This window comes from Babylonia areolata, chromosome 20, assembly GCF_041734735.1.
Source record: "Babylonia areolata isolate BAREFJ2019XMU chromosome 20, ASM4173473v1, whole genome shotgun sequence".
NCBI classification, from domain to species: Eukaryota; Metazoa; Mollusca; class Gastropoda; order Neogastropoda; family Buccinidae; genus Babylonia; species Babylonia areolata.
Genome location: NC_134895.1, coordinates 42,506,609 through 42,520,207, shown reverse-complemented (window position 1 = coordinate 42,520,207; position 13,599 = coordinate 42,506,609). Strand labels below are relative to the sequence as shown.

Genomic DNA, 13,599 nt, shown 5'->3' with positions numbered 1-13,599 from the left:
ATAAAATGTAAATGTGTCATGGCCAGCGTTGTGGAGGTGGGTACACGTACTTTGGGTTTTGTCCCCAAAACATGTGTGACTTGTTGCACAGGTCACAGTTCACAGTTATATTCAATGGACAAGTTGTAGACTGTTTCCCTCGAGTGAAAAACGACATCCATGCATTTAATTCAAAACAAAAAAAGTTTCCCTTTACTTCCTTATGCTTAGCAAACCTATTTTGTAAGTTGCAAATGAGAAGATGTAAGATGGAATAGGAGGAGGGGAAGGTCAGAGATAATTGTAGTTTAGCTGACATTGTGAATTAGTTAGCATCAACTGGGAAGGTGAACAGGTTGTTTTGTTTTTCAGCCTATGGCTCCTACCCTGAGTTCAGTGTGTCATGGGCTCAAAGGGAAAATTTTTGGACTACACACTCGAGAGTCAACTACTTCACAGTGTCTCACTATGAATGCAGAAGCTGATACACATCCAGCGATCCTCATTCAAACAACATGAGCCAGTACTATGGTCAAATCCCTTGTTCCTGCTGTCCATCAATGTTGTTGTTCGTACATTGTCGTCAATCAGGATCCCAGCATGGCTAACTGGACGTGGAGTCCAAAGATGGACTGGAATGACGTAGCACATGTTGTGCAGACATCATCATCAGTTTGTGCACTGGCTGCGCAAAGCTTGCAGAGTTCCCTCACACGCTGTGCCTCAGGAGTTCTCCTTGGTATGGAAACCATTGACGATGAGGTGTGGTTCGTCCGTCGGGACCGACGACGACCATCTAGTCATCCTGGGGGTGGGTGGGCTGGGCTCTGTGGGTGCGCAGATGACTGGTCAGGCCGATCCGCGCCCGGAAGGTTCTGATGCAGTGTGGACAGGGGATGGTGGCGGCTGTCGGGGACTTGCTGGCACTGCTTTTCCAGGCCTGTCTGCGTTGCTCTGCTGCAGCGATTCTGTTGGCCTCACAGGATGTGGCGCCACTTTGGTCTGTCCATTGCATTCAGCTCCCATGTGTCGTGGCTGATGTTGAAGGCCTTCAGAGAAGCTTTCAGAGTGTCTTTGAAGCGCTTCTTTTGGCCTCCATGGGAGCGCTTGCCATGTTGGAGTTCGCCGTACAGCAGTTTCTTGGGGAGCCGGTGGTCTGGCATGCGAACTACATGGCCTGCCCAGCGCAAGATGGTGTAGATGCTGGGCAAGTTTGCACGAGTGAGCGCCTCTGTGTCAGGAATCTTCTCTTGCCACTTTATGCCGAGAAGTTTTCTGAGGCTTGTGGTGTGGAAGTGGTTCAGCTTTTTGGCGTGGCGTTTGCAGACCGTCCATGATTCACATCCATAGAGCAGTGTGGTGAGAACTATGGCCTTGTATACTTTGAGCTTCGTCTCCAGGGTGATGCCTCTCCTGTTCCAAACGTTCTTATGGAGTCTGCCGAAGGCAGCGCTGGCTTTGGCGAGTCTGGCATTCACCTCGTCGTCGATGACAACTGTGCGAGAGAGTGTACTGCCCAGGTGTGTGAACTTGTCCACCGCATTCAGTCGTTGCCCGTTGATGAAGATGTTTGGTTCAACGTAAGGCTTTCCTGGCGATGAGGTAGTGTGATGCTAAATGGTCCTGTGCGAGGATTTCCCTAGCAGTGATGTCAACGTCAAGAGACATCAGTGAGTCCTTCAGAGTGTCATTGAAATGCTTTTTCAGTCCTCCAATAGCAAGCTTTCCTTCTGACAGTTCGCCATAGAGGAGTTTGTATTTTGTCCTCCTATTTGATCCTCAAGATCGTTCGATGATAGATCATGTGGAAGTGGTTGAGCCGCCAATTGTCCTTGTACTGCTGCTGTTCAGGATGATAGGAAGCAATGATGACTAAAAAATTTAATTCTCGACTCTAAGCTTTGTTTGCAAGCTGATCCCTCAACATTTCCATAAATGGTTTTCAGACCTGACTTAGGAAATCTTACAGTATCAGCTCGAGTTGATAGTGCTTGAGAGAAGATGTTGTCCTGATATGCTGTGAACACGAGGCAATACCACAGTTAAACCCTTTGTTCCTGCTATCCACATGTATGCAATGAGTGGCAGGTAATGCGAGCAGGAACCCAGAAGCATTGACACGTGTCATGCATACACACATGGGAGCACGTGGACTGTTGGTCAGTGTAGTGGAGAGACAGTATGGTGCACAGACACACAGGCACAAAGACATACAAGCACACACAGATACAGATGCACACACACACACACACACACACACACACACACACACACACACACGCACACGCACACATGTATGCACGCACTCATGTATGCAAGCACACGCGCTCGCACGTTAACACACACACACACACCTGCACGGCAAACAGTGAGAGAGACAGACAGACACAAATTCAGACTCAGGTTCAGATTATTTATTCAAATTTAGACCAGAGGCTCAGATGAATATGGAAACTGACAGGTGCCCTGAATTAAAAAAAAAAAGTAATGAAAACAAACGAACAAAAAACAACAACAGCAACCAACCCCCGCACCCCCCAAAATAAAGAAAAGAAAAAAAAGGATACTAGCCCAAAATGTAAACTAATAGCTGATTTGAAGCCTTCAGATTATTTGTGCATAATACACATGTAAACAAAACAATCACAAGTCTGTATTGCAGGTAGTGTATAGATGATTGTGAAAGGGGTAGTGGGCGGGGGAGAGGGGGGGGGTTGTTGTTGTTCTTTTTCTTGTCCCGGACTTTCTTGGGTCGACCACCGTTTTATTTTGTATATAAATTCATTATGACAATTCAGAATAGATGGAAAAGAAAAGAAAAAAAAATCTGAATACAGTGAACATTAACAATGACAGATGTAAGTCATTATACTTGGATATATATATAGTCCATTACACAAATCAACTGAAAACGAGACAATAATCATGACCAATACCCGGCGTTCCATAACTATGTCATTGTAATCAATAGCAATAATGGAATAAATCACTTATACAAGAAAAAGCATACAACTTTTCATTTACTGAATCAGGGAAAGAAAAGAAAGAAGAAAAAAAGACTCAAGACAATAACATGGAAGGAAGTTGTATAAATTATACAATAACGTGTACAAAAGTTAAAATCAATAATAAAGAGAGTCAGGTGGTTGGCCTGGTAAACAGGCAGACAGACAGACACATATGGACATGCAGACACCCCCCCTCCAACCCCCAACCCCTATCTACCAACCCTATCTTGCTCTTCCCAAAAAAGTCCAATGAATGGGAGTTTTTCTTCTTCTTTTTTTTTTTTTATTTTTTTTTACATAACAGATGGTGACAGCATTTATCATGACTTCTGTGGATTAGCATAAAAACATTAATGGATAATACAGAGCATTGAGAGTGTCCCCAACCTTGATTTACTTGTCATGTATAAAAGTATACAAATAATAATCCCCAGTAGGTCACTGCTCTTTCGCCACACTGGTTCGTGTTATTATTTATGAGAAGATCGCTGAATAAATGAAGCAGGTGTCTTTTCACATTACTGATAGTACAGTTTCATTTTAGCATTTCTCTGTTACTGATGTTGAAGCGGAATCATGATCAGAGGAAAAGGCTTGGTCTGTTGACTCGCTGGTTGCTCCTGGTCCCGCCATGTTGTCTTCTCGCGATTGAAAAGCAAACCGCGACGGAGTTTCTTGAACTGAATTTTGAGCGCTGGCTGCTTTCATGTTTTTTTTCGGTGCGTTGTTGTTGCCTCTTGTTTTGTCACCACCGCTTGCTGATTCGGCGAACGATGTTTCCGATGCACTGTAGCCCGATATAGAACTTGACTGGATGTTTTTTTGTCTGCGCTTCCGTCCCATCGATCCAATTTCAAAGTGATTTGTCCTCGATTTTGACTTAAATGTTCGTTAATCAAGATAAATTTTATATCAAAATGCGCGTGGGGGGTAACAGTTGTCGACACTGTTAATCAAAACGCGCTATTTTTTGTTGATCGGCGATAATTAACAAATAAAAGCCTTAATTAGCCCGGACTGCTGAAGAAACATCCGCTCTCGACAGTTAACAGTATTCACCCCGCCAGGAATAAGTTATTTTACATTACAACTAACAAAGCATCATTTCACACAGTCGAGTATATATGCATGCTACATTTGTATTGTCATCACGTAAAAAGACTATCAAATTGTTCAGACAAGGACGTGCATAGCGGATCAAAAGACAGCAAAAATCACATGCACATTAAAGGTAAAGTATCTAACGAACAAAATTTGCAGAGAGGCTTCTGGTAATATAAAAATTAAAAATGGCTTGTAGAACCCCCCCATGTATTGCAGGTGACGTCATTCGAAGAAGAAGGGGAGCTTACTCTCCGACATCCGTTTCTTGAAGACAGCGTCAAGTTGTTCACTCTGTGCCACCGTGAACCAGTTCTTCCAGTCTGCGATCTCCCCTGTGGAGTGACAATACAGATGGGAATTTACAGAACCTGTCTGTCTATCGGCCTCTCGTCCTGTCTCCCTCTTTTTCTATTATATGTAAGTAAGTATGCAAGTATTTGTATTTAGTAAGGACATATGAATGTATCTGACTACCAAGTTAAAAAAAAAAAATTAAAAAAAAAAAAAAAAACTTTGGTGAAGTGGTTAGCGCATAGCGTCATGGGTTTACGGCAAGGAGGACGCGTGTTCAATTCCCAGCGAAGGTGGGTTTTCTGGCCCGCGGCCGGCTCTTTCCTGGGGTTGAGTGTGACTTGGACCACACAATCGAGTATCATCCACTTCTTGGAAGCATCTTTTGGTTTGTTGCTCAAATTTCCTGACTAACACTGCATGTGTATGCATCTCTCGTTCCCGGTTAACGCCAGGATATCTTTATGACAGGGAGCGTATAGTACAGCCCTGTCCCAAACTTAAATGAACGCTCATAGTAACATTGTCTTATTCGTCCTCCTCCATCGTTATTAATTAAATCGAAATGTCCCATATTCTCTGCTCTTTCATGCCCTACTCTCGTGGTGACCTCAATTTCGATCCCCCTTCACTTCCGTGCTTGGAGTGAGTACTGTCAAGGTCTTTGGGGTCGGTCGGTTCAAGGGGGACTGACGTTGGAGGATTGTGGTTGTGGTTTCCATTCCAAGAGGGTCGCTCACTCAGTCTGGCTATGCGACTTAGCTATTATTGTCATCAGTAGGGGGTTTGTAGGTGGTGTTCTGAGTATGTTTAATCAAAACAGGCACTACTGAATACCATCGAAGTGACTCAGTAGCAGTGCAGGGTCTCCTCCGGTGTGTGGCTTCCTGGTGACTTAACACTGATAGTTCCCTGTGGACTGCCGACGCTGGGACTGCAAAAGAACCCTGGTGTGGCTGTGTGGGAGGACTCGGACTCAGAGTGAGCGGCGTGGAGTAGTGCCACTAAAATGGTGTAGATGATGGGATAGCAAAAAGAATTACAAAGAACAACAAATTATTTTAGTAAACTATAATCATCATTATATAATGAGGAAGAAAAATACATTCTGCCCAGTCTTCAGAATGAATTCCTGTAAATATATATATATATATATATATATATATATATATATATTTAAGTGATTTACCCCCTATCCAAAATTGAGTCTGTTTTGCATGCAATCTTTCAACAGTTCTCCAATAATGCCATCTGTCCCTGCAGCTTTTCGATTTTTTGAAAATCATCTGAAAGCAAGCAATACCTCTTTTTACTGAGTTAGAGAGAGAGAGAGACAGAGACAGATAGGCAGATACAATGGGAGACATCAACAGTGAGATACAATCACAGAACACCCTTTCACACAGTATCACTGCATCAGTAATTGAGAGTTGTCTGACCTTTCCGATACAATCCGGCATTTCCTTTCTTCCACGCCTCCTCTCCGTGGATCTCTGGGTTCTGAAGTTCTTTCGCTGCCTTCAGTTTGGAGAACTCACAGGCTTCAGCGATTTGTTCACACAGTTGTCTGCCCCTGTTGAGACCCAGGAACTGGTCTATCTTCATGATCTGTCCCACAGGATCCTGTAACAGGCGGCAGAGGGTGGTTTAGATTACTCCTCTTGGATTGGTACCGTCAACGAAAGAAGCAGGAATTGAATTGTGTTCCAACACAATGATCTCCCTTAAACTGTCTGTGGGAAAATCAGTGAAGTCAAAGCAGACGCAAGTGCCATTATTTTACCAAGAGCAACATCACTTATTTGTTGCTTGACATCGAAGATTCTGCTCACTCCCCACGTCCCCACATCGGAGCTGTGAAGTGGTCAAATTTTCACTTTTTTGAGTTTTGTATTTTTACAAATTCTACTAGTCATAACCTCATCTACCATTTTGATGATATATGTATTTAAGAGAGACAGTGATAACATGTAACAAGTTCTATCAGATTGTTGACTCCGTCCATTAAATTGATCCAGAGATCCGAAAAATTTCTTGTTCTGTTAAAACAGCCAGCCAGAGATGAAGTTGGTCTCACATTCAGAGCTACGAAGCCATCTTTTTGTGCGTGGTTTGCTGTTTATGGCCCTTTCAGAATGGTCAACACTGGCACTCTCATCTTCTCATACGACTGGCACTAATAGGGTGTGTCAGAGCTGACCGACTACCACTCATGTTCAATCCAAGGCAGCTAGATGAAAAGGAAAAGAAAAATAACTTGGTTTTCATTGCTTAGAATATTTGAATTGATACATTTGCCAAAAGCACCTTTCACAACATTGAACTAAATAGTTTCTGAAACACAAAGTAATAGTGTTATAAACATTGTTTTTCTTTCAAAACTGGATAGTGAGTTTGGGTAGGCAACCCTCGATGTTTCTGTGCGCCTCAACTATTTCCTAATCAAACTGGAGGAGGGTGTTACTTTGTTCCAGAGGACTTTCCGGTCTTCTCCATTAGAGTGTTTGACCCTCATTCTGTATATCTCTTTGAAGAAGGTGGTACAGCACCATCCATAATTGAAAAGAGATTATTTTCCATGCTGTTCGTGGGATGATAATTCTATGCGTTTAATGGTATAAACCCATTCGAAAGAAAGGTGACTGTTTGCACATCTCGCACATTGTAGGATTTCCAGACGGTGTTTGAGACATTTAATGAAACGGATTCATTTGATAATTCAGATAAAAACAACTGAAAAGAAAGGACAACAATTAAACTACAGTGAAAACTAAACTGTCACTGTCCAGCTCGCCTTATAATACTTAATTCTGGATTAAAAACTGACGTCTGCAAGGACTATAATCTCTCTGCGGGTTTTTAATTTTGAATATACCTAAGGCCAGTGGTCAGATTCTGAATCAAAACAGATATATCTTTCAGGGTATATATGAAGTTCCTTTTGGTTAAATGATTTGAATCAACACACCAACCATTAAAACATTACCATATTTACCCTCTTCATCAGCTCATAGCAGGAGAAGAAGATATCATCCGGATGATCGCTCTTTGCTTTCTCCCAGTCCAACACGTGATCAAACCAGTTCCCGTGCCAGTCTGAAAACACACACACACACACACACACACACACACACACACACACACACACACACACACACAAACACACACACACACACACACACACACACACACACACACACACGCGCGCGCGCGCACGCATGCATGCATGCACACACATCTAATAAAGGCTTTAAAATTATTAGAACTGCGAGATGATGGCTCCGCTCACAAAGTGTCAAAGTTCACTAACGGCGTGTGTGTGAATTAAGAAGTTTCTGGAATTTCAGCGGAGCTCCAAGTATCATCATTCTCTTCCACGTCATATGGTTCATTCACGTTTAACAAAATGGAATGACTATCAAATTCAAATGTTGTATTTGCCTTTGGTGTATACACTCCTGGGGTAGTCGATTAAAGACTAGATTGAAACAGACTGATAAAAGTTGATGTACCATCAGTCAGTCATGACCCTTTAACAGTTTGGATGCTGGGGCTTTTGAAATATAAAAAAAGATAGACTTGTCACACAAATCGTTATTGGAACATATTAGAGAGTTTGATACTGAAGAGTTTCAGTTTGAAGTATAAACAGTATTGTCTAGAATATATCTCACGTTCTACATAGTCTTTCTATTGGACCTTATTATCTATAAGTTATGATATTTCTCAGTTGATGGTTTCATGATAGCCAACAAGGCCACTCCCACCATATATATATATATATATATATATATATATATATATATATATCACAACCACCACAGTCACTTTACAAACGTTGACCTGTCCATCGTTTTTATATTGATGGTGGTAGTAGTGGCATTAGTAATTAAGCAATGGTATGAATAAATCAAGTAATGGTGATTGTTCTGATAGCAGCACCAGAAGGGATATCAGGAGCGGATCCAGCAGTAGATGAAATGAAATAACTGGCCAGGAAGAAGCCATCAGACACGACAGCAGCATTTGCAGTAACAATGCTGTATTGAATTGAATCATACTTATGGTACTGGACAAGACCACACTGCATTCCGTTGTATTGATTGAAAATGTATTACAAATAATTGCATTGCTTCATATTGTTCATAACATTTGTGACGTCTCAGCGTTGAAATCGGGTTGTATGTACACGGGTGAGCACGATGCTTGAGTACAGCACGTGCAAGTGTGCTTTGTTTTCGTATCCTTTTTCAACAAAGAATTTGTACAAATATAGTGTCGTTCATTGTTCATTTCCTCACGTGACACGCATGTTGGGACCTCAGAAATATTTCAGGTATAAACTTAAAGACTACCATCCGCACCAGTGTTCAAGGTGTATTATACGTGGGCTGAGGGAACTGGGGGATGCAGTAGAGGAGGGTGTGGCTTTCACATGATTCGAAACCAGGACCATACAGTACTGTCCACCAACACTCACATCCTGTGTCCATCATGAGTTCAAAGAAGTGGGACCACGTGCCGTCATAGGATGGCAGGAATCTCGATGCCATTGACGAGGTGGTAGAACGACACCCAGCAGTCCTTGGGATTCCGGTAACAGTAGATGACCTTCACCTTCTTCTCTCTTGCCTGCTGGGGTAGATTGTGATACCTGTCAAACATAAAATAGTCATCAGTCCGTCCTTTCGTCCACAAATAATTCATCTGTTCAACAATGAATGAATCCATGAGTTTTCATCACACAATAATTTGATATACATACATACACACATGTTGTTCGTCCATCGGAGCCGAAGATGCAAACTACTTGATATAATGTTTGTTTGTTTGTATGTATGTATGTATGTATGTCAGTCAGTCGTGTCCGACAAAGATCACCAAGCCAACAGGGGAGACAAGTACTATCCCGGCTATCAGGACTAGAATTTAATTACGGTCTTGACCAAATTACTTCCCCTCCCCAATCTCTCAGCCATGAGAGTTTTGTGACAGCCGGCGTTGGGATTGCATACGCATACATAAATAGATGCATACATACACAGAAAGGTACAAAGACATGTGCTGTGCTGGTCGTGCCACAACATTGCCAATTCATGGTTTCATATTCTCCATAATTCATTTCAATGACATGTGGATTATGTTGCTGTAATTTGTTTAGAAAGTTTATACAAAGTGTACATTTCAGCCACGTTATTCGTGACCTTACTGTCTGCTTTGTTAAGCTGTGCAGTACATGCATGGTGTATTAGTGCGTACTGCTGTTTATTATGGTTGTGTCCTGAATTGTACAGGCATGCACGTAGACATTGGGTGGCTTTCCCGTTTAATGTGGCCAGACTTGTGAAATGTGCAACAATGTTTCATAGTCATGCACAACGAATCTGTTGTGTTTCTTAATCTTCTTTCCTTGGTTTGTGCAACATGTTACGTCATACCACACTCTCTTTATTACCTCAGATGGGTGACGCAGATCTGTGCCCCTCCAGGTCTGGGCAGCTTTTCTAATTCTATCCAGTCCAAATTATCTTGTTCCATTCGACCCAAATAGTCCGTGGTATTATGCAACAGCATGTAAAGGATCTCGTGATGCCAGAAAGTACCTGAAACAAGTCAACATCAAAGGAATTTGGTGCGGACAAAGTGGGAATGAGGATGTGAAGATGCTTTCCAGACTGAATTCATTGCCTGCTGCCTGTCTTTGTAGATGCTGGACTTTGAAATCCTTCAGGATTGAAAGTCTCATCCTAAAGAAACCATTGTTTTTTTGTCAGTCTAGCTTGGACATATGTTTCAGAGTTCGAGTCCAAAACAGATGTCAATGAGACCCAACACAAATAAGCATTAAGAACATGATGATTGCCTTTGTTAACTGGGAACTCATGTCTGTTTGAACAAATGAAAAAAGTATTTAAAGCAGTTAAACATAAATTTTGAAGAATCTAAAATGAACAACAAAATCTGTGCACACTTGCGGATCTAAAAAATGTGTGCAGGAAAGGGAGACCAGTCGTGGCTGGCACTAGGGTCTTCATGAAGTGGGTAGTTTGACTGAGGTTCATACACACACACACACACACACTTAATGATGTTGTCAATTTCATTGAGGTTCAAACACACACACACACACACACACACACACACACACACACACACACACATGCAAATATATGTATTTTTATGGTGTGTGTGTGTGTGTGTGTGTGTGTGTGTGTGTGTGTGTGTGACTGAATTCAAACCCTTGGAAGACAGCAGATATGGTCTTCACACTGTTCACCAAAGAAAAAGAGACATTTGTCATGCTTGACACGACTCGACTGTTATCTCCTGTACACACGTGCGGTTATCTCTCTGTGAAAGTAGAGCTGCTCGCCTTGGGGGTCACCCTCATCTGTCTGCAAGGGTGGTGGTTTTACTATCAAGTGGATTTTGCAAGGGGCATCTCTCTTGTTCAGTTGTCTGTGTTCTTCTCTTTCTGTGCACTAGTCCATGTTTAATTTGTCCACTTATCTGTGTTTTTACTATTTTTTTAATTATTTTATGAAGTGCTGGATAAGTATGCTTGTTGTTGATGCTATATTATCATTATGATTATTACTGTGATTATGATTATGATGATAATGATGATGATCATTATAATTATTATTATTGTTATTATCATTATTCTTATCATCATGAATTATCATCATCTTCATCATTATTATATTAATTAAAAGGGGATGGTGATGAAGAAATGGACAAAGAGGACAAGGAGGCGGGTGTCTCACCACTTCTAGGGAATGACGTAAGAATGACATCACCATCCCGCAGTTCCAAATGACGTATCTTTTTCAGGCGTTCCCTGAAGTCCTCATTGCGAGGTAACGGGGATAACCAAATCCCGTCAGCGTTTCCAAAGTACAAGTCGTTGCCATGGCGATCCTTGAGCACTGCTCGGATCATCTTCGCCCTGAAAAGACAAGACCAACTCTTTATTTCCAATTGTAAATGTAGGCCTTGCCGATACGCATTTGACTTATATCGGGTGTCCCCCAAAAAGTGAACCGCTTTTTGACAAGTATTTTCTCAGTCAAAGAAAAGCCGAATCCATTGAACATTTTCACACAGTTACCTTAGGGTATCATCAACAAGTCTGCAAAATATCTGAAAATTCGGACGCAAATTATGCGAGGATTGTCAAATTCAAAACAGCATGTCAAAAAATCCAGCGGCAGAGCTGTGCAATGTGGCCTTCATCATGTTCATGCCAGCTGCCAGGTGTTGGCATTTGTCAATCAATGTCAGTCTAAAAATAGCCTGTCTGGGTGTCAAGTCTATTGGGGTTTTTTTTTATTGTCGCCTGTATCCAAAATCAGTTCTGTCCAAAGTTTCAGTTTGGAAGGATCAACTATGCCTTTGAGTGAAAGTGCTAAGTTACCATTGAAAACTGTTTCAAGGAGAAAGACTGGGGTGGAAGCAGGATCGTAAAGGAATTTCCAGGCAAGTAGTGGAGTCATGTCACTGTAAACAGACTTATCGCTAAAATACGCACTACAGGGTCAGTAGCATGTAAAATTGGCAGTGGGAGACCCAAGACTGCATGTTCCGAGGAGAACAAGGACCGTGTTGAGGAACTGATTCAATCCCAGGAGGAGACCCCAGGGACCCACAAATGTTTTAGAGAAGTTGCAAGCGATTTACAAGTGAGCAAGTCTTCTGTGCAAAGAATGGCGAAAGAATTTTAAGTGCTACTGACCCTGTAGTGCATATTTTTAGCGATAAGTCTGTTTACAGTGACATGACTCCACTCCTTGCCTGGAAATTCCTCTACGATCCTTCTTCCACCCCAGCCTTTCTCCTTGATACTTGTCAAAAAGCGGTTCACGTTTTTGGGACACCCGATATATATGAATCCGTGATATGTCTACTCATCATTTCTGTTCAATACCCTTTAGTAAAGAAGAACATGAAAGCGGGAAAAAAATAACCAAAATAAGTGAGGGTTAACAACTCATAAACCATCATTGAATAGTAAACTTTTCAAAAGAATTGTGTAGTCACATTTCTTCTAATTGTTGTTCGGAGTATTGTATTGTCTTAAGACCTGAAGTAAACAGTGTATGTAAAGTGGGTTTTTTTTCCCAAGCCCTGAAATGATTAGCACGTTCGGTTTATGCAAAGCTCCGTTTTTACAGCAGATGTGGTTTGGAGTATTTGGATCGTCCGAACTTTTTAAACTTTTTGACACCCCCTTGAAACTTCAAATCAAATCTTACATATGTATTACGTCAAAAACACAAACATAATCTGATTAGGTACACCATAGATTAAAACTTGCAAACAAACTGTTGATAAACTGATGATACTGTTGGTAGGTAATCCCTACCCCACCCTACACCCACCCACATGTTTTAAGAGAACTAATTGTTCAACTTAAATATGAACACGCAAATAAATCCATATACATCAGTAAAGCACACACACACACACACACACACACACACACACACACACACACACACACACACACACACATGGACACACGCACAATATATCATGCCAATAAATGGATATTAAAGTCTAGGTGTTATATATATATATATATAATATATATATATATATATATAGAGAGAGAGAGAGAGAGAGAGAGAGAGAGAGACATTTAAAACACTCATCTCAGAATCGCTTCAGTAATACCTACTCCTGCACACACACAGCTTCCTCTTTGGCTTATTGGCCCACAAGGTCAAATCATACAAGTAACATAGTGGCGAGGGCTTTATATTCATCCATTTATTTCTGTAATCTTGCAGTGTCATGACATGATGAAGAATCGTGGGGTTGTACGAAGGCCAGGCTTCCTCGGATCAAAATGTGTATCGCTGCATGCTGGCGTCAAGCCAGCTTTTTACCTCATTTCGAACAGACGGAAATTTGAATGTAACAAATGCAATGTTTTACACACACACACACACACACACACACACACACACAGAGAGAGAGAGAGAGAGAGAGAGAGAGAGAGATTCACTCACTCACACTCACACATATTCGTGTATTCCCACACAAACCTTTCTCTCTCAATCCGCCTCTCTCTCTCTCTCCTTCTCTCTGTCTGTCCCTCTCTCTTTGTTTTTATTCCACTGTCAAGGGCTGGATGAAAAAAGCACCTTTTGCCTGCTTTGTATCCACGACAACAAGCAAGTCACTCATTCAGATCAGTGTCTCCTACCCCTCT

General features: G+C 41.7%; 1 protein-coding gene across 2 annotated transcripts; it reads right to left on the bottom strand.

Annotated features, from left to right (window-relative positions):
- Nucleotides 1-2,666: 2,666 nt before the first annotated feature.
- LOC143294999 (sulfotransferase 1B1-like) lies at nucleotides 2,667-13,103 on the bottom strand. 2 transcript variants are annotated; one of them, XM_076606532.1, is made up of 5 exons: nucleotides 9,838-9,972; nucleotides 8,863-9,036; nucleotides 7,378-7,478; nucleotides 5,822-6,005; nucleotides 2,667-4,423 (listed from the first exon to the last, which is right to left on the bottom strand). In XM_076606532.1, the coding sequence occupies exons 2-5, from the start codon at nucleotides 8,933-8,935 to the stop codon at nucleotides 4,314-4,316; spliced, it is 468 nt and encodes a 155-aa protein (XP_076462647.1). In that variant the 5' UTR covers nucleotides 8,936-9,036; nucleotides 9,838-9,972; the 3' UTR covers nucleotides 2,667-4,313. The 2 variants fall into 2 exon arrangements, with proteins under 2 accessions (XP_076462647.1, XP_076462648.1); XM_076606533.1 differs by lacking the exons at nucleotides 2,667-4,423; nucleotides 5,822-6,005 and adding exons at nucleotides 11,150-11,331; nucleotides 13,063-13,103 and having other exon boundaries at nucleotides 9,838-9,985.
- Between the last annotated feature and the right edge of the window lie 496 nt (nucleotides 13,104-13,599).